General features: G+C 45.7%; 1 protein-coding gene across 21 annotated transcripts in view; it reads left to right on the top strand.

Annotated features, from left to right (window-relative positions):
- The window catches only part of DST (dystonin), a 530,351-nt gene that overhangs the window by 409,427 nt on the left and 99,497 nt on the right, over positions 1-21,427 (top strand). For all 21 annotated transcript variants that reach the window (XM_018038670.1, XM_018038677.1, XM_018038675.1 and 18 more), the window contains 9 exons: positions 2,025-2,191; positions 4,040-4,196; positions 5,509-5,635; positions 8,280-8,342; positions 9,016-9,257; positions 10,125-10,254; positions 13,298-13,497; positions 14,994-15,489; positions 17,458-18,929. In XM_018038670.1, the coding sequence (XP_017894159.1) occupies positions 2,025-2,191; positions 4,040-4,196; positions 5,509-5,635; positions 8,280-8,342; positions 9,016-9,257; positions 10,125-10,254; positions 13,298-13,497; positions 14,994-15,489; positions 17,458-18,929 (3,054 nt within the window). The remainder of the gene's footprint in view (positions 1-2,024; positions 2,192-4,039; positions 4,197-5,508; positions 5,636-8,279; positions 8,343-9,015; positions 9,258-10,124; positions 10,255-13,297; positions 13,498-14,993; positions 15,490-17,457; positions 18,930-21,427) is intronic.

The raw sequence follows: 21,427 nt of genomic DNA, 5'->3' as shown, positions 1-21,427 counted from the left end.
TCTCTAGGTTTGTCATAGCTCTCCTGCCAGAAAGCAAGCATTTTCTTTCTTCATGGCTGCAGTCACTATCTGCAGTGATTTTAGAGCCCAAGAAGAGAAAATCTGTTACTCCTTCCACGTTTTTCCCCTCTATTTGCCATGAAGTGATGGGGCTGGGTGCCATGATCTTAGTTTTTTGAATGTTGAGCTTTAAGCCAACTTTTTTGCTCTCTTCCTTCACCCTCATCAAGAGCTTCTTTAGTTCCTTTTCACTTTCCTCCATTAGAGTAGTATCATCTGTGTATCTGAGGTTGTTGATGTTTCTCCTGCCTGTCTTGATTCCAGCTTGTAACACATCCAGCCCAGCGTTTCTCCTGATGTGCTCAGCGTATAAATTAAACGAACACGGTGACTATAGACAGCCCAGTTGCACTCCTTTCTTAATCTTGAACCAGCCAGCTATTTCATACAGGGTTCTAAGTGTTGCTTCATGACCTGCGTACAGATTTCTTGGGAGACAGGTCAGGTGGTCTGGTATTCCCATCTCTTAAAGAGCTTTCTATAGTTTATTATGATCCATACAGTCAAATTCTTTGGCCTAATCAGTGAAACAGAGGTAGATGTTTTTCTGGAATTCCCTTGCTTTCTCTGTGATCCAGCAAATGTTGGCAATTTGATCTCTGGCCCCTCTTCCTTTTTTAAACCCAGCTTGGACATCTAGAACTTCTTGGTTCACATAGTGCCGAAACTTAGCATGTAAGATTTTAAGCATGATCTTACTAGCATGCGAGATGAGTGCAGTTGTCTGATGGCTAGCACATCCTTTAGTTTCTTCTTGGGAACTGGGATGAGGATTGGCCTTTTCCAGTCCTGTGGTCACTGCCGGGTCTTCCAGATTTGCTGACATATTGAATGCAACACCTTGATGGCATCATCCTTCAGGGTTTTGAACAGTTTTACTGGAATTCTGTTGCACCCACTAGCTCTGATAATAGCAGTGCTTCCTAAGGCCCACATGGCTTCACTGTTCAGAATGTCTGGCTCTGGGTGGCTGGCCACACCTTCGTGGTCATCCAGTTCATTTGGGTCCTTTTTACACAGTTTTTCTGTGTATTCTTTCCATCTCTTCTTGATCTCTTCAGTGTCTGCTAGGCCTCTACTCTTTATGTCCTTTATTGTGCACATCTTTGGACAAAATGATCCCTTGGTATCTCCCGTTCTCCTGAGGAGATCTCTAGTGTTTCCACTTCTGTGGTTTTCTTCTAGTTTTATACACGGATCATTGAAGAAGGCCTTCTTGTCTCTCCGTGCTGTTCTTTGGAAATCTGCGTTTAGTTGGATATACCTTTGCCTTTCTCCCTTGCTTTTCACTTCTCTTCTCCCTTTTGCTATCTGTGAGGCCTCCTCTGGTAACCACGTCACCTTCCTGCTTTGCTTTTTCTTTGGGATGGTTTTGTTTGCTGCCTCCTGTACAATGTCACAGACCTCCGACCATAGTTCTTCAGGCACAGTGGTTACAAGTTCTGATCCCTCGACTCTGTTCATTACCTCTGCTGCATATTCATGGGGGTTTGATTTAAGTCATACCTGGCTGGCCTAGTGGTTTTCCCCGCTTTCTTTAGTTTAAGCCTGAATTTTGCTGTGAGAAGCTGTGGATACGAGCCACAGCCAGCTCCGGGTCTTATTTTGCTGACTGTTCACTGCTTCTCCATCTTTGGCTATTAAGAATATGATCAATTTGATTTCAGTATTGGCCATTTGGTGACGTCCATGTGTAACGTCATCTCTCATGTTGTTGTAAAAGGGTGTTTGTGTATATATACAAACATGTATGTTCTTTTCCAGGTTCTTTTCCTTCGTGGTTTGTCATCAGATACTGAGTACAGTTCTCTGTGCTGCACAGTAGGACCCTGTTTGTCCTCCTGCATCCAAGAGTCTACCTCTGGTCTCAGACCCCCACCCCACCCCTCCCTAACCCCTCCCCTTTGACAGCCGCTGGTCTGTTCTCTGTGTCTGCAGCAACATCTCATGTTGACGTTTTGTAGGAATCAACATCTGAATTGCTAGAACGCAAGAAAGATCTGGAAGTTTTGCAGAATCTCTTGAAGGAGATCTCCAGCCATGGCTTGCCAGGGGATAAGGCTCTGGTTTTTGAAAAAACAAATAATTTGTCAAAGAAATTCAAGGAAATGGAGGACACTGTCAAAGAAAAGTAAGCACCACTTAAGAAACTGAATTTTATTCCACTTGATCCTAGTTGAAATGCATGATGTTTATTTGCTTACACAGATGCCTGGAACAGTTTTGGAAACTTGAGAATAAGCATAGGGCTACTTTATAAGTACTTCTGTGTTGCTAATTCTTTTGCTGTTAAAATGAAGTGTATTTTTGTTAAATTCTTTAGGAGGGAAAGTGAATTTTTCTTACATGAAAGTAGAAAGCATTATGTGAGGAACACGGTGGTGGTAGTGTTTTACTGAAAGTAGTCTAAACTTACTTTAGTCTAAAACTAAAACCTTCAGCAAAAACCTTGAAATAACCTTGAAAGATAGCCAGTGGCCATGGCTTTCTAGATTCAGTTCAGAAACTATGCATCAATCCAATATAGTTCTGGATGCCTTTTTTAAAAAAAGCAGTTTGGTTTTTAAGGAGTTGTAGATCAGACATGATTCCATGAAAAGACAAGATAACATACAAAAGTGAACCTAAATTAAGGTAAAGAACTGCACAGGGTGAGCCTTGTGACTGAGCTTTTATTGAATATACTGTTGATCTCTTGCTAGTTTAAAATATATATCTGATTTTGCCAGAGTTCATACAGAAGCCGCCCCCCTTTAGCTCTGTTTATTTCTTTAGAATTCTCTACCTGAAACCTTTGCGTGCTGTGGGAACTACTCACAGAGCTATCATTGCCATACCATTTAGTTCACATTGCACAGAAGAAATAATCTTGGTTTCCCTGGGTAAATCTAGGTGGTTTTTTCTGTCAAATGGACCCAATGGTAAAACCGCAAGGTCCTCAGTGATTAGTTTAGCAGCCACGGACTCTGCCGATAATCCGCACCCCTGCACGTGAGCACACACGATCCACGGGCCAAATCCAGTTGCCAGGCCCCTCCTCAGAGCTCTGCATGTGCCAGGCGGGTGCCCTCCATCTCTGCTGCTGCGTGTCTGGGGAGGTCTGTGTACAGCTCGCCGTGGAACTTTCTGAGTACCTGTGGGGGAGGCATCCATTAAAATTCAGCATCACTAGGTTTCACCTTGTGTTTTAGAAACTCAGTCCTGTCCTCTCTAAAGACCCAGTTTGTTGTTCAGTTGCCAGGTCATGTCCAGTTCTTCCCGACCCCATGGACTGCAGCATGCCAGGCTTCCCTGTTCCTCGCCGTCTCCTGGCATTTGTCTAAGTTCATGTCCATTGAAGACCAGTTTACCCGCCCACTAAATTGACAGCAGAGGATGAGATGGCTAGATGGCATCACCCACTCGATGGACATGAGTTTGAGCAAGCTCCGGGAGTTGGTGATGGACAGGGAGGCCTGACGTGCTGCAGGCCATGGGGTCACAGGGTCGGACATGACTGAGTTAATGAGCTGGACTGGACTGGACTGGACTGTAATGCGGCATAAACACCACTGGGTGGCGCTGTGCTTCCCTCACGTCGGTGACGGGTATTTCCCTTCTGGGTCTCAGCCTGCTGGCGTTTAGCACCATATAAAGCAGACAGATCAAAGCACACTGACTCTAAATCATGTTAAAGATGTTTATATGGCCTTTAGAGTTTGTGTAGCACTGTAGAGAGCTGTTCCATATGGGTTACAGACATCATAACCGTTCTGTCTTGCTCTGCGGACGCCACTGAGAACAGACAAGGGCTTCACTGATCTCACTTGCCACCTAGGAAATCTTTCCTCCTATATCTGAGGGTTGGCATGTGCATGGGCGAGGACTTTTGTTCTTAATGTTAAATCTGATATAGGAGTAATAATTTGTTTAATAGTTATGAGTCCTTTGGGGTATCTCCCTTTGTGGCTTAAATTTGTCAACGATGTTTGTGATCCAGAAAAGAAGCAGTGTCTTCTTGTCAAGAACAGATGAGTACCTTTCAAGTCCTGGTTAAATCATTAAAGTCATGGATAAAAGAAACCACAGAAAGAGTTCCCGTTGTGCAGCCTTCTTTTGGTGCAGAAGATTTGCAGAAATCTTTGGAAGAAACCAAGGTGAATCACTGTCCGTATTTGATACCAAGTTCTCGTTTGCTGGTGTCAGGAATGGCAGGTTTCCTTTTCATAGGAATAGGAATAGGGACAGAAGCTTCCTATTCATGTTAGATCTTCACGAATATACAGTGTATCTTGGTGAAATTTGTAAACCATGACATGGGTTTAACCGAACCTTTCAAAGGACACAGACTTGCAGTCAATTTGCTTTTTTAGAGAGACGCATTAGTGAGTTGCTAAGTGGTCCAAGTTGCTTTCGCCCCATGTCTCTACTTAGTTTCAGTAATTTTTTATACTGTTTCTCATCATGTTGATAAGAGATACTTTTCTTCAATTATGCATTTTGCCTTAGTTTGGACATAATCACTCCAACCAGTATCTGAAGATAGAAGTTATTGTCATCTGACTCAGGTCTAAAACTTAGGACCAGTATGGCAAGATTTCTACTCCAAATTTGTGGAGTTGTGTATTTTTTAAAAGTCACGGAAGTTTTTACATTATTGTTGTTTGCTTTTGAGTGATATTTATCAGTGCCTTTCTGTGATTTCACTATTTTTATTTTTTGTGATGGCTTTAGGTATGTATAATTTGAGTAGATATCCATGAGTATTTTGATTATTCATCATTTATGTGCTTTATATAAAAATACAGGTGTTTCTACTTTGAATCTTATTATTTAACATATGCATGTTTATTGTTTTTCTTTTGTCCTTATATTTATTCCAACTGTTTATTGTATATTTGAAGCTCACCATGTAGTCTAATTTTTCTTTTTAAAATTTTGTTGGGTTGCTTGGATCTCCTTTGTTATGTACTATTTAAAGTTAAAAAGTGTATGTTCTATTTATTGATTCCAATGCTGGAAGAAAATAATAAGATGAGTTTTAGACATTTTAAAAAATCATTGAAATTTTGATGATTAAAATTCACTATTAAGTGGAATTCTGAATTTACATTTTTAAGAACAGTTTCCAGTACATTTCTTCTTGTAGCTTGGCCGTCGCCTAGTACCGTTTGCACACTTACAGTTGACAGTTGCTTTGGAACTCAGAGCAGCTGGGGCTGGCCCAGCTTCCACTGTGGCTGGGAGAAGTCAGGATGGACCCGACCCCGCTCCTCACTACCAGCAGTGTTAACAGTCACCTGGGCTGTTGAAACGAATAGAGATGCTGTTCTTCTCTTCCACCCACTCTCCCATAAGTCAGAAGCCACAGTCGTCACTGTTTTAAGATATGTTTAAGACCCTGAATTATAATGTGTAACTTGGAAAAGATTACTAAGACTGAAAAATAATGTATTTTTATATCTCAAGAAATTACAAGAGAAGTGGAGCTTAAAAACCCCGGAGATTCAGAAAGTCAGCAACAGCGGGAACTCACTATGTAACTTGATCAGTGCTGTAACCACCCCCGCGAAGGCCATAGCAGCAGCTAAGTCAGGTATGTGCGCTGCTTACATGTGTGGGAAAAGAATTGGGTCCACCCACGTTTATTTCCTGTGTTTATGTTATTTCTTTTAATTAGTGCATGAAATAACCTCAGAAATACAAAGGGAAAGTGACAAGAAATAGGACCTGTCTAAACAGACTGAATGCTGCCACAGAAAAGTGTCTGTTCTGTTCAAATTTCAGATCTCTTGGGTTTCACTACGATTTAAAATGTAGCCAGATTCGTCTGTAAGAATAAGGAGCATTATATTGGGAAAGGGGAAAGATTAGATTCCAGTTTGTTTGTTTTTACCTTCATTGGTGGAAATGTAGAAATTCTATTTGAAATACTTGATGAAGAAATGTGTCTGGTCTCCTGGGAAAGAAGGAAGTAAGGAGAGAAAACAGGTTTGCCTTTTTTTTTTGTTGTTTTTTGTCAAGTGGACCTCTCTTAATTTATTCCCATCTGCTTTATTCTTTTATTCCCAAAGAAAACAGTCCTGTCTTATGTTAGCCAGCATGTCTGAATCACAGTCTTATCATGCTTCTCAACAGAAGGGGAGAGTCTTATATAAATAAGGGTTCTAAAATTTAAGTTGTAAATAGGGTTTTAAGTTTAAAGCATATTTATATTGTTGTCACTATCAGGTTTGAAATAATCCAAGAGTAGACTGCAGGCAGATCTCGCATCTTTATTCTGAGAGTTTCTGAGGATCCTCTGTGGTTTATCTGCTCTTTCCACCCCCGACTGTCCCCATTGTGAGGCTGGCGTTCAGCTGGGCCTCTTTCCCTACACTGTTTATTCTGCTCTATTAATCCCATTTCAGGCAATACTCACAGTATATGTGTGTGATGATCGCTTCTTTCTCTCCTAATCAGATTTCCTGAAGTGTCAAGGTTTTGGTTTTTTGTTTTTTTTTTTTTTAAAGGGAAGGGATTCTGTGGTGTTTTTTATTAGTTCTTCATGTCCTCTTTGTATTTGTAATAAGCAAAAAACATTTTTTTCCCTGCTCTTTAACAACTCCCAAGCATGGTAGGAATTAGTCTTGAGTATCTACAGGGCATTTTCACTTCCATTTGCAATGCCATGGTGTGTGATTTCTGTTTTCAGGGGATAACACTTAGATTAAGATTCAGACATGTAAGTGTTTTCGTTCAGGTTTGTTCTCGTGTGTGTAGTTGGGGGAAATGTGTTTTGGAGAGAGAGCCAAGGTGTACTTGTATGAGAAAGTCTTAATTGATCTCTTTAAAAATACTTTGATTATAAAAAAGATACCGATGCTAGATGTTTATAGAATTAAAGAGAAATAATTACTACCACTCACCGAGCCGTTCCTACTTCTAGGCAGTAGGGTGCCTGTCTTTAATTCCCACTGGGGTTTCGTGAGCCAGGTCTTCCTCTCCCCAGCAGCAGGGAGGGCTGGATGCATCTGTGCAGACTCACAGGGTCATCAGTGGGCTGGTTGAAGCTCAGGTGAGACGGACACCAGGGCCCAGTGCCCCAGCCCCTGTGCCTCCTGTCCCTGTGTTGATTCAGTGTGGTTTCTTTTACTTCTGACTTTCCCTTCATGTCTTTTTACAGTATTCCGCCTTCAGTAAACCCATGAAAAGACTCACTGCAGCAGACAGTTTCAGTTCCTTACATTGAGGTGGATGTTCTTCTGTCCGTCAGGCATTTATACTTCAAGCAGTACACACTGTAACCAGCTACTGTGCTTCAGTGACTGTATCACTAAAATAACTTCAGCATTAAAACAATTATCACCCCAAAATTGTCTTTTCAGTTGAGTTCAGTCGCTCAGTCGTGTCCGACTATTTGCAACCCCATGAATCTCAGCATGCCAGGCCTCCTTGTCCATCACCAACTCCCGAAGTTCACTCAGACTCACGTCCATCGAGTCGATGATGCCATCCAGCCATCTCATCCTCTGTCGTCCCCTTCTCCTCCTGCCCCCAATCCCTCCCAGCATCAGAATCTTTTCCAATGAGTCAACTCTTCTCATGAGGTGGCCAAAGTACTGGAGTTTCAGCTTTAGCTTCATTCCTTCCAAAGAACACCCAGGACTGATCTCCTTTAGAATGGGCTGGTTGGATCTCCTTGCAGTCCAAGGGACTCTCAAGAGTCTTCTCCAACACCACAGTTCAAAAGCATCAATCAAATTGTCTTAAAGATTAATAGTTAATGATTAATTTATCAGTAATCTAAAGTTTCTGAAACTGTGGAGTTTAAATTGATCATGTTGTTTTATACAGAAGAGAGGGCATAGCTTGATCTTTTAAACCTTCATTTGATTTTGAAATTGAATCAGTATTTTAAATTTTAAAACATAATAACATTTTAAAATAATTACTGTTAATGAGGTTTGCTTTAATGCCACCTGGGCTTCCCTTGATGGCTCAGATGGTAAAGAATCTGCATGCAATGCAGGAAAGTTTGATCCCTGGGTTGGGAAGATTCCCTGAAGAAGGGAATAGCAACCCACTCCAGTATTCTTGCCTGGAGAATTCCATGGACAGAGGAGCCTGACAGGCTACAGTCCATGAGGTTGCAAAGAGTCTGACGTGACTGAGTGACTTTTTTTTTAATGCCACTTGCCATTAATACACATGTAATATGGCAGAAGTCTATGATGACTGCGGTTTTAATATTTTTGCAGGTGGCGTAATGTTAAATGGTGAAGGAACAGCCACAGATACTCAGGAAATTTTGGCAAATAAAGGTAAATAGTAACTTTAAATGTTTCTTGATTAAATAACTTGTTTTGTTTTGTTTTGTTTTTTGAGAAAGAGAAAATCTTTTTAGGGACAAAAAGTAGTTACATCAAAATTTCAAACTTTGAATTAAAATGATGTAAGAATAATCATGTTCTCCATAAATAACATATTTATATAACATTCTATGCAGTTTCGTCCATTTGAAGGTAAAATCTGGTCATTCAGTTTGGCATTTGGTTAATGTTTCCTTCTTTTGGCTTAATTTGAGGTATTTTCTCACTTGGGATAACATTATTTGAGCTATTTTTTAATTTGATACCTGAGGAATTAATATGTAACATTTCATGGTTTGGGTAGTTTATTCCATGTGAAATATCTATCTCATTTCATCAGTATTAGGCAGTGTCCCTAATGCATTCGTCTTGAAGTAGCTCTGTAAGATGATAGTGACATTTTAGTTCTAAAAACTCTATGACTTTTATCATAGTAGACTTAATGTTGACCACATGTCAGGTTGGCCAAAATAGTTTGGTCGGGTTTTTCGGTAACATCCTATGGAAGAACCCTAACAAGATTTTGACCAACCTAATAGAAGGAAATAGCACGAAAAACCAGTTTTTATTTCTGGAGCTCTAAATACCCTGAAAATGTGTGTGTTAATTTTTTTCTTTTGTTTAGGCTTATTATCCATCAAAAAGGATATGACCGACATAAGCCATGGCTATGAAGATCTTGGCCTCTTGCTTAAGGACAAAATAGGTGAGCTGAGCACCAAGCTCTCCAGACTGCAGAAGGCTCAGGAGGAGTCCAGCGCCATGATGAAGTGGCTGCAGACCATGAGCAGCACTGCCACGAAGTGGCATCAGGCTCCAACACCTGTGGACACGGAGGCTGTGAAAAGCCAAGTCGAACAGAACAAGGTATCGTCCACGGGTCCGTTTACGGGAGACCCGAGGGAGCGATCAGTGCCCGGAATGCGCCCTCGGGCTCACGAGCAGGGTCTGGTTTCCCGCTCTGTAACCATCAGCAAGTCGTGGGCCAGCTTTGTTGGACGAGCCTTTCTGTAGAGATGGATCCTAACAGTCACTTGTTTTTACCCATAGACGTTATAAAGATGAGTGAGCTGTTGGGTGCAAGCAACTTTGACTTTGCAGCTCAAGTCTGGGATTTTAGCCAGTCCTTATTGGAAAAGATGTACTTCAGGGCTAGGTGTATTAGGAGTCTGTTCTGTCCAGTATAAAATAGGGGAGCGCACGCTTTCCCTTTCTTTAATAGACAGTATTTCTTTCTATAGCTGTCAGGATTAGTTGACAGGATTAGCTGAAAAATGGTTCTATATGCTAGTGGTGCTGGCAGAAATGTCTCCAGATGACTGACTTATCTTTGAGCTCTAAATGTGTTATCCAGAAAGCTGCTCATTCACTAGTAGAGTCTCAAATCTTGCAGCCTCTCTCGAGACTGATTTTCTGGTTAATTACAGTCTTAGCGGTGTCATCTTTCTTTTTCCAAAGGGATTTGAGAATATATGAAATTGTTCCCAGGTGGTGGGGTGAGCTTTCTAGCATTCTTCTTTGGGATTCTTTCCTCAGCTAGTTGAAGAATAGTTGCAAAGAGGAAAAGAAAATATAATTGACTCCTGAATCCGGTCCTCACTCACTTCAACCTCTGACTGTGGATATTTCCCCCTATTTTGGTCGTGTTAAAGAAAAAAGCGCTCTTATAATTGTGTCTTTGTCTGTTGATGTCGACATGCTTTAATGCAGTTACTTTTTTTATTTCCTCGTCAGTTGTTTGAGGCAGAACTGAAGCAGAATGTGAACAAAGTGCAAGAGTTGAAGGACAAGCTGACGGAGCTGCTGGAGGAGAACCCGGACACGCCGGAGGCCCCCAGGTGGAAGCAGACGCTGGCGGAAATAGGTACGTTACCACTTACACCAGAGGCCTCCAACAGAAGCCCAGGCATTTTTTAAAAAATCATAATGTTTGTTAGAAAACATCTATCTGACAGTCCCCCTGACTTTGAGATCTGCTTCCACATTTCAGAATCTGTTTTTGCAATTTCAGAAGTGTCATTTCATGTTGTCTGGGGCTGGGCCTTGGCATATCTTTTGTTTTTCTCACTAAACACAGTAACGAAATTTATGTTTACAAAGAAGGTAGATACTGGTTACTAGAGTGCTGTGCATTGAGTCACATGTTTTCCTTACAGTCTTTTTTTTTTTTTTTAAGCTAGATTTTGGGTGCCTCTAATTTTTTATGCTTTGTTATATTTTAGAGAGTCTTTTTAGTTTATTTGTCTGGAAAAGATGGGTGCCCTTTTCTGCCACGGAGTTCCCTGCGGGACCCTGCCAGTCTCTGCTTCGTGCTGACAGGCCTGTGGAGGCCGCTCCCCACGGGGTCGGGGCTTTGCTCTTCATGAAGAGCACTGTGAATGTTCCCACCCTGTCCCTGGGTGCACCGTTCCTCGGAGACGCAGAATTTCCTCCACAGTCCCTGTTGTCGTATCACCCCCTTTCCTTATTGTGATGATACTGAAATGAGCGTAAGACAGTGAGCATTCTCTGTACGTCACAGTGCTGTTTGGAGAATTCAGTGAGTCAGTGTGTGTGCAGCTCAAACAGTGGCGCATAGTGAACGTGTTTACTCGTCACAAACATCATTTCACTGTGGGCTGTTCCATTATATTCAGCTAAACCTTGTCCTTTCTTTAGAGTTAGATATGCTGTGGTGAACTTAGACGTCTCGAAGTATGTTTCAGTTTAGTAGGAGTCATCCTTACATGTGTAGTTGATTTACTTTGTTGTACACCTGAAACTGACATAACGTTGTAAATCAACTCTGCTGCTGCTGCGAAGTCGCTTCAGTCATATTCGACTCTGTGTGACCCCATAGACTGCAGCCCACCAGGCTCCCCCATCCCTGGATTCTCCAGGCAAGAACACTGGAGTGGGTTGCCATTTCCTCCTCCAGTGCATGAAAGTGAAAAGTGAAAGTGAAGTCGCTCAATCGTGTCCGACCCTTAGCAACCCCATGGACTGCAGCCTACCAGGCTCCTCCATCCATGGGATTTTCCAGGCAGGAGTACTGGAGTGGGGTGCCATTGCCTTCTCCAGTGCATGAAAGTGAAAAGTGAAAGTGAAGTCGCTCAGTCGTGTCCAACCCTCAGCGACCCCATGGACTGCCGCCTACCAGACTCCTCCGTCCATGGGATTTTCCCGGCAGGAGTACTGGAGTGGGTTGCCATTGCCTTCTCTGAAATCAACCGCTGCAATAAAAAAAGAGGCATCCTAAAAGATCTTAAAGTTGAAAGGTTTATTTTGCTAGAAACTCTTGTTGCCTTATAATTAATTAGGCCCTATTTAAGTGACTGTCGCCTAGAATATCAGAATTACCTGGGAGAATATTATCAAAGCATTTTAAAATAAGGGTGGGAGTGAGGAATGTATATTTCAAAAAGCTTCCTGATAAGATCTTGATATTTCTTCTTCATTTATTGTTTACTTGCATCCTTTAGCTGTCAGATTGTGACTGACTAGAACAGGCCGTGTGGAATGATGTCGTTTAGGAAGGTTTCAGGGGTTGGGTTATAGGAAAAGCAGCTCTGTGGTACATTATGCTGGCTAAAAAGCAGTCTGTCACAGCTCATCGCAGCTTCCGTGACTGTGCAATGATTGGTGTTCAAGGATGGTCAGTAACTTGGCTCCAGGGAGCCTGCTGTCCTCCGGGCGGGGGTGGCAGGCAGGCATCCTAGCAGGGCGTGAGACCCAGTGGGTCCTGAAGGCAGGATAGAGCCTGTGGGCAGATGGGCCCGCGTGCGCCCGCCCAGTTTGGATGAGGGTATGAGGCCAGCGGTGCAGACGAGAGGAGGACAGACCCTCTGGGGTGAGCAGACAAGGCCAGTTTTTGGGCACCTCTGCAGGTCAAGCAAAGGTGGTTAGATTTTGCCATCTGCGTGGTGGTGGGTGACGTATTGAGAGGTTTGAGCCCAGGAGTGATGTGTTCAGTGATGTCTAAGGGAGATTATTTAAGAACAAGTTCGCTGGAGCTGAGGGTCATGGGTAGCGGTGGAGCGGGGTAGACGGCTGCTGGTGTGGGTGTGCGCGTGACACGCTCGTGGCAGCAAGAGCTGAGCACCCCGGGGCCGTGTTAGAAGCACACCTTCAGGCCTCACTCAGACCTGCTCCTCAGTCCCTGGGGGTGGGCCCAGTCCTGTGTGAGCAGACTCCAGGGGTCTCTGACATAGCTCCAGTTTGAGAACCACTGGTCTAGGTGAAACAGGGTTGGGACCCACGTAGCGTTCGGGTATTGGGAGTGGAAGGAGTGTCATTTAACTATTTCATCTCACGATGTATGAGAGAAGAACCTTCAAGAAAAATCTAAAAGCTGGAAAAATCGACCGGTTCAGATAGGAATTTCATAGCTTTCTTTTCTCCCCAATGTTAAGTTTAAAGGGTTGGTGAGATTTCTTGGTTTAACTTCTGAGCAGTGGGCTGCTGGTTTGCATAGAAGGGCATGGTTAGCCATGGGTACACGTACTTGGGGATCACTCACCTCGAACTGGTCATTGAAGGTTTGCTATTAAAGAAAAGGATACATGTTCATTGTTCTAAGTAGGTCAGTTCTAGGTGAATAAACAAACGCTATAGGACTTCTGTAAGGAGTGAGGTTTCTTAGGAGTATCCCATAATTTACGACATCTTCCAAAATCAGATTCAAATTCATTTCTCTTATACTTCAACTGACGTACAACCCTCAGGACCATAAAATTTGTATTGTTAAACGCAATGAACCCTTAGGTTAGGCTTTTTAACAGACTATATAGGAGAGTCATGAGGGTGGAGTGATGGCCATTGGGGATCCTTTTGAGTTGTTTATGTAATCTTCATTAAGATACAGTTGTGTTAAATGTACAAAAACCAAACCTCTGTTGCGTCCTTCATCATTTTTTTTTGTTTTTTAGATTCTAAGTGGCAAGAACTCAATCAATTGACAGTTGATAGACAACAAAAGCTGGAAGAATCCTCAAATAATCTAACCCAGTTCCAGACTGTGGAGGCTCAGTTAAAACAGTGGCTTGTGGAAAAAGAACTGATGGTCAGTGTCCTTGGGCCCTTGTCAATTGACCCGAATATGCTGAACACACAGAGGCAGCAAGTGCAGGTGAGTCTCTGTGACTTAACAAGATGGATGTTTCCAAGAGAAATACGTTAGCGTTGGACAGTGTGTGCTCTCCCTGCCTGGGCAGGCATCTGTGATGTATCACATGCCCGTGAGGTGCTAGTGTGATGCTGATGGGGACCTCAGAGGAGCAAAGCGCTGGAGCATCCCTGAGTGGTCCACGGAGCCCATGGATGGTCACTGACTGTCTCATTCGTATTGTGGTTTGTACAGACCCCTGTTAAAGAGGACCTTCTTTGAAGTATTAATGTGATTGCATGAGCAATAGCATTTTTATGAGAAGCTAGTATATTGTTTAGACATGACTCCTTTGGAGTTTGATTCATTTTGATTGTGGTAGTAGATAAGGAAACTTAGAAAGGTCATGCAAAACAGCCCCGAGCTGGGGAGGAGGAGAAAGAAGGGAGGCAGAGAGGGAACCTTGAAACCCGCAAGGTTACTTAGACTCATCTGATTAGGAGCAGATAAATCCACACGGGAAAAAACTGATAAAATGTGAGTCAGACATGACCACAGGAGTGCCGGCGAACGGAGCAAGGACCAGACCCGGGCTCAGGGAGTGCGGCCCATGGCTGCTGGAGCTGCGGATCTGGGCCAGGCAATGATCAGGGGTGTGGAGGTGCAGATGGCGCAGATGTGGGGTCTCCGGGAGCTCCTTTCAGTGCGGGGGGTGGTTTTAGTGCGGGGAGGCTGATCCCTGCTCTGAAAATACAAATCAGTCCAGGCAGCTGAGTCACATACTGTTCTCGGCTTGTACGTTCTTCACCTGAATAGGCTGGAAGCAAAACAGGTAAAGAAATATTTGAGAAGAAATAATTGTCCATGGTCTCCCAGAGATAGACAAAATACTACATTAAGAGGACAATTTGGAGATTATCCATTTTACAGGGAAAACCTCTGTGAGCCTGCACGCTTGGAAACGATGTGATTTATTGGCTAAATCTTTACAAAAAAGCCTACACATCAATCTTGGGTTTAAAAAGCAATCTTTGTGAATCAATGCACCATGAGCGGTATAGCCTGATACTGTTATCACTGTGCTTTTTTTTTTTTTTTGGTGTAAAATGCTATAGAGCATTCAAAAAATTCCTATGAAAAGTACAAGTAGGAAAAATCAAATTTGGTGCTAGGGTGTGTGAACTTGTCTAAACTCAGTGTTTCCCTTTGTGAGAACTTGTGCATGAATTTCTCTTCCTTCTCCCCAGACTAGCGAAAATATTTATTTATTTTTTCCTCCCCCTTTGGGGGATGTTATTTTAGACCAAGTGTTATCTCTGTGAGGCAGCATTGCCCTTTGGGTTTAGTTTACGATAACCACACTGCCTTTGAAATAAAAGCTAGGAAAGCGGTAACAAAAGCAAAAATAAAAGCTAGACAATTACCTGTCATTTCTGCGCAGAAACATAAAGCCGTGTTCCCTGTGACTCGTTCTCCAGTCTTCTGTGTGCTTAGTTACCCTCGCTCGCTCTCTCTCTCAGATTCTCCTGCAGGAGTTCGACACCAGGAAGCCGCAGTACGAGCAGCTGACCACGGCCGGCCAGTGCATCCTGCAGAGACCTGGGGAGCACCCGTCCCTCCACGGGACTGTGAAGGAGCAGCTGGCGGCCGTGACCCAGAAATGGGACAGCCTCACGGGCCAGCTGAGGGACCGGTGTGACCGCATCGACCAGGCCGTTGGGAAAAGCACCCAGTATCAAAGCCTGCTGAGAAGCCTGTCCGAGAAGCTGGCTGACCTAGACGATCAGCTCAGCAGCAGCGTGGACGGCAGCGCACACCCTGACGCCATGAGCCAGCAGCTGGAAACGGCCCAGAAGCTGAAGCAGGCGGTGGAGCAGGAGGGGAAGCGGATCAGAGCGGCGCAGGCCCTGGGCGACGACCTGGCGGCCCTGGTCCGAGAAGAGTACCTGAGAGCCGAGCTCGCTCGGCAGCTGGAAGGCGTCTTAAAATCGTTCAAGGATCTGGAGCAGAAAGCAGGTGTGTGTGTCTTCTGTGAATGCATGTATGTCCTAGAAAGAGGGATCCGTGAACAAGCCAAGCTGTCAGGTAGATCAGGCCCCCGCAGAGAACCTGCCGCTAGTGAGAAGTGTGTGCGAGGAGGTGGTCTTGGGCACGCGGAGGGCGGATCCTGGCCGACGTGCAGGTGCCAGGGGGATCCGGTGCGGGCTCAGGCCACTGCATAGCTGGCCCGGGAAAATCTCAGGTGCCCCCGACTGGTTTTCACAGACTTACAGAGAGTGAGAGTAGATTTGAGACCGCCAAGGGGAGAGGGATAGGGGAGTCTTGGTGAGGGAGTTTGAGGCCAGCAGATGCATACTATTTAAAAAAAATTTTTTGTTGTTGTTGAAGTTTAGTTAATTACAGTGTTGTGTTAACTTTGCTGTTGTGCAGCGAGTGATTCAGTTACGCGTGTGTGCTCCGTCTTCGACTCTGTGATCCCACAGACTGGTAGCCTGCCAGGCTCCTCAGTCCATGGGATTTTCTTGGCAAGAACACTGGAGTGGGTTGCCATGCCCTCCTCCAGGGGATCTTCCTGACCCAGCGATCGAACTCATGTCTCCCAAGTCTTCTGCCTTGGCAGGCGGATTCCCCTGAGCTACCTAGGAAGCCTGTGATTCGGTTTTACACACACACACACACACTCTTTTTAAATATTCTTTTCCATTATGGTTTATCATAGGATATAACGTACAATGAGTAAACAACAGAGTTCTGCTGTATAGCAGAGGGAACTGTGTTCAGTGTCCTGGGATAAACCATAATGGTAAGGACTGTGAAAAAGAATGTGTCTGTATGTAAAACTGAATCACTCTGCTCTGCAGCGGAAGTTAACACAACTTCATAAATCAAATACTTCATTTTAAAGAAAATAGTGAAAACGATAGAAAAATTGAGTTTTACAAGTGTAGACGTTTATGCTATGCCACAGTTTTGTTTCATCGGGAGAGGAGATGAACAGTTATCAAAAAGGCTGGGTGTCATTTTCTTGCCCGCAGTTAGTTCATCTGTCATGGGAGCCTCTCCCGAGAGACACATGGGAGAGAGCCACCCTGCCCATTCCTTTCTCGCCCGCCGCAGTGTTGCTGGGCCGAGAGGGGCCAGGCAGAGGGGAGCGCGCGGGCTTCTGTGTGTGTCGTTTGCAGAGGAACACTCGACACCCGGGTTATGTTTGTTACTAATGGATTGGATTTGTTTACTGATCAGAGCAACCATTTCAGGCTTGCTCCTTGATTCTGGTGTGATGTGGGTAGCAGATCGTCACGACCTGTGGCGATCGCAGTGGTGATGACTCTCATCAGGAGCCCTGTCTCATCACTGGCGTTCAGCTCAGTGCATGCAGGGTCCCCTCACTCCCGAGACAGCTTCTGTCAGTGCTGCTGGCTCAGACTTGGGGAAATGAGGCCTCGGGCTTCAGTCATTCGCCCCGGGCCCTGCAGCACATAACAGGCTGATTGAAACCCAGAACCCTGTAGTCCTCGCAGACTGCCTTATTTTGCCCAAGTGATGGGTAAAAATTATACAGGTGGGGACTTTCCTGGTGGTTCAGTGGTTAGGTTCCTCACTCCCAATGCAGGGGACACAGGTTCAGTCCCTACTCCAGGGACTGAGATCCTACACGCTGCAGCGGGGGGTGGAAATCACAGAGGTCGGAAGGTCACAACTGATAAGGGGTGAATTGTTTATCAGCATCACCCGGAGCTCTGAGCAGTAGTCACGTCTCTGCCCTGAGATAGAGGTGGCTGTGGCATCTGGCCACGGAGCTCTCTCGTCTTCTTGTAGAGCCCGTCTCTTGCCCTCCCACCCACTCTTTGTGCGTAATGTCGGTGCTAGTAGCCTTTGCGTTTAGGTTATTCGGTGTTTCTATTTGGTGGTTTTTCCCTTGGCTTTTCACAGGTTCATTCAACATTTTGATGTAAAATCAACCTGTCTGATTTCATTTTTTAGAGACCCATGTCGAGCACCTTCAGTCAGCCTGTGCCAGCTCTCACCAATTTCAGCAAATGTCTAGAGATTTCCAGGCTTGGCTGGATGCTAAGAAGGAAGAACAAAACAAGTCTCCCCCGATATCCGCCAAAGTCGAGGTCTTGGAGTCATTAGTGAAAGATCAGAAAGACTTCAGGAAAACGCTGACCGCCCAGTCTCACCTTTATGAGAAAACCGTTGCGGAAGGCGAAAACCTGTTACTAAAAACCCAAGGGTCTGAGAAGGTAGCCTTGCAGTCACAGCTGAACACTATCAAAACCAGCTGGGATGGACTGCAGAAGCAGGTGAAGGACCGAGAAGACAGGGTGAAGGACACGCTGGAGAGAGCCCTCAAGTATAAAGAGCACGTGGACACGCTCAGGCCGTGGATAGACAGATGTCAAGCCAGCCTCGAGGAAATCAAGTGTAGCTTGGATCCCACTGAGACGGAGAATGCCCTCGCCCAGCTGAAGGCTCTGCAGAAGGAGATGGACCAGCATTTCGGGCTGGTGGAACAGCTGAGCAGTGCAGCCGGCAGCCTGCTCGGCGTCTGTGAGGCGGACCAGGAGGTGGTGGTGGAGGAGAGGGAGCATTTGCTCCGGAAGGTGGACACAGTCACTGAGCAGGTGCACAGGAAGAAATTCTCCCTTGAGAACATGGCCCAGAAGTTTAAAGAGTTCCAGGAAGTTTCCAAAGAAGCTCAGCGGCAGCTTCAGGGTGCAAAGGACCAGCTCGCGATGCACGACTCCCTGGGGCCCCAGGCTCACAGCAGCAAGTCCCTGACTGTGTTGCAGACCCAGCAGAAGGCCCTCCAGACCTTGAAGTCGCAGGTGGATCTGGCCCAGGGGCTGGCCCGGGACCTCGTGGCGGAGGCCTCCGACTCCAAGGGCACCTCCGAGGTACTGCTCCAGGCAGAGACCTTAGCGCAGGAGCACGGCGCCCTCAGCCAGCAGGTGGACGACAGGTGCTCGTTCTTAGAAACCAAGCTTCAGGGCATTGGCCATTTCCAGAACACCATCCGAGAGATGTTTTCTCAGTTCGCGGAGTTTGACGATGAGCTGGACGGCATGGCCCCAGTTGGGAGAGACTCGGAGACACTGCAGATGCAGAAGGAAGCCATCAGAGCCTTCCTGGAGAAGCTGGACACGCTCATCACAAACAACGCCAACGCCAATAAGACCTGCAAGATGATGCTGGCCACGGAGGAAGCCTCTCCCGACCTCGTCGGCATCAAGCGGGACCTGGAGGCTTTAAGCAAACAGTGCAACAAGCTCTGGGACCGCGCACAAGCCAGGAAAGAGCAGGTCGAAGGGACCATTGTGCGCCTTGAGGAGTTCTACAGCAAACTCCAGGAGTTTTCCACTCTGCTCCAGAAGGCTGAGGAGCTTGAGGAGTCTCAAGGCCCCGTTGGCATGGAAACAGAGACAATTAATCAACAGCTCGATGTGTTCAAGGTAGGGAGTACTTCCTCTGTATTCTGCGTTTTGGTTATTCAGAGACGGGAATAGAGACTTCCTCATAGCCCAGTGGTTAAGACTCTGCGTCCGCTGCAGGGGGCACAGGTTCGATCCCCGGTCAGGGAACTGAAATCCCACATATCTTGCACCGTGACCAAAAAATAATAGTAATAATAAAAAATAAAACTCCCATTTAAAAAAAAAGACTGGTTGACAGAGAAGGAGGTGGCCTGTTTTGTAGCATCTTCAGGTAGGATCACCAGGCAGTACTGGAGCTCAAATGAGCATCCGTGTAGGGGGTGTCTGGGCAGGGCGGGTGGGTCCTTCTGCTTCTGCTTTGGCCTCTTGTGGGATAAGGCTTGAGATGACCTAGGAAGTCACAGGGTGCTTGGAAAGCTGGTGTCTGTTTTTTAAAGTTTTTATTCATTTGCATTTGGCTCTGCTGGGTCTTCGTTGCCGTGCGGGCACTTTCCCTGCTTGCAGGGCTGCTCTCCAGAGGCGGTGCGCGGGCGTCCCATCGTGGTGGCTGCTCTGGTTTCGGAGCGCAGGCTCCAGGTGCCCAGCACTGGGCCCCCCTGCCTCCTAGTGCACAGGCCCGAGGGCCGTGGCACCCAGGCTTAGCTGCCCCATGGCGTGTGTGAGCTCCTGGGCTGGGGACTGAACACTGTCTCCCGCGTCGGCAGGCTGCTGCCTTGCCGCTGATCCTCCAGGGAAGCCTGGCGTGGGTTTCTGGCGTCACTCACGGCTCCCGCAACTCGACCGCGGAGACCGGTGCCTCCGCCCATCATGAGTGTTTGCCCTTCGTGCTTGTGTCCTCGCATTTTCTCTCGTGGTGAATTACAGTCTCTTCCTCTTCTTTTCCTTTTCATGGTCTTCTTCTCCTTTTTAGCTTAGTTTTTTCCCCAAGTTCCTCTTTGAAAAGCAGAGTTCCCTGTTATAATCCTGGGTCTGTAAAACTTAAGATTTTGGGCTCATGCCCTAGACTATTGGGAGTAAATTTATTCTGATGGGATTATGAGCACCCTGGGACTGAGTACACGTGGGGCTTCCCTTGTGGCTCAGCTGGTAAAGAATCTGCCTGTAATGCAGGAGATCCTGGTTTGATCCCTGGGTTGGGAAGATCCCCTGAAGAAGGGAAAGGCTACCCACTCCAGTATTATGGCTTGGAGAATTCCATGGACTGTGTAGTCCAAAGGGTCACAAAGAGTCAGACGCAACTGATTGACTTTCGATTTACACTTGGGGCTGTACACATGGGGCTGAGTACATGTGGGGCTGTACACTTGTGCTGAGTATACGTGGGGCTGAGTACATGTGGGGCTGTATACTTGGGCTGAGTACACATGGGGCTGAGTACATGTGGGGCTGTACACTTGGGCTGAGTACACATGAGGCTGAGTACATGTGGGGCTGAGTACATGTGGGGCTGTACACTTGGGCTGAGTACACGTGGGGCTGTACACTTGGAGTGAATACACATTTCTCACTAGCAGCGGCAGTGATGCCTGACGATGGGAATGCGGGGAGAGGGTGGTGAGGTCAGTGCCAGGGTCCGGGTCAGTGATGTGGCCTTGATCAGGGTGTCGTGCACAGAATCCCACCTGGATGGGGACAGAGGGAAGGTCCTGGCTGCCCAGGCTTCGCTGCTCAGGACTGACAGGAGCCTGTGGAGTGGCTGGGGGACCATCCACGAGGTTCATTCTGCTTTGCAGTAAAGGCCGGTGTGACGCTGAGTCCCGCCGCCAGCCCATGAAACATCAGATAGGATCAAATACAAACAGAATTTGCAAACCTAGAAATCATTTCCCAGGAGAAACGCATATAAATCAAATAGCCTTCAAAATTCTCTGCTACTGTACTTGGCAATGCCTTTCCTTTGCTTCTCTTTCATGACATTGTTTTTAGGTGACTGAATTTTGAAAAGTAACTTCAAAGTAGCTTCTTCCTTTTCTTTGTTACTAACATGATTATCTGCTGTTTATGCAGTGCCTTTGAAGCCCCGTCCCTGCAGGGCTTAAAAGCCTGCGGTTCTGAATTTGGGTCTCGATTCTGGAGGTGGAAGGAGCGGCCTCACTGTTGACTTGACTCCCTTCATTTCTCTGTCACACTGTCATACTTGTGGTTTGAAAAGTAAAGGTTTCATATAGGAGAATTCTGTATTAGAAAAACAAAATGCTGTGGCCATTGCAACTTGGAAGACTGGGTGGAGGCTCTGAGGAGTGAGTCTCTGGGATTTTTGTGGAGCCCAGCGAGCAAGGCTTGATGCTCACACGACAGTGATCAGAGGGTCTCTGCCCTGCTGCAGGTTGGCTCTGTTCACGGCCTTCATGAAGTGGTCCCTGTCCCCTAGATTTTCTGTGCCTTTGTGTAGGGAAAAAAAGAGCAGGCCTCATCTCTTTTCACTACTTCAACTATCTGTAAGAAAAAAAAAATCACTATTTCTTTGAAAGTATTTTGCAAACTGAAAAGCGCTAGATAAGCATCGTTTCCATTCA

Source organism: Capra hircus, chromosome 23, assembly GCF_001704415.2.
Source record: "Capra hircus breed San Clemente chromosome 23, ASM170441v1, whole genome shotgun sequence".
Classification (NCBI taxonomy): domain Eukaryota; kingdom Metazoa; phylum Chordata; class Mammalia; order Artiodactyla; family Bovidae; genus Capra; species Capra hircus.
This window is presented reverse-complemented; position numbering and strand designations above follow the sequence as displayed.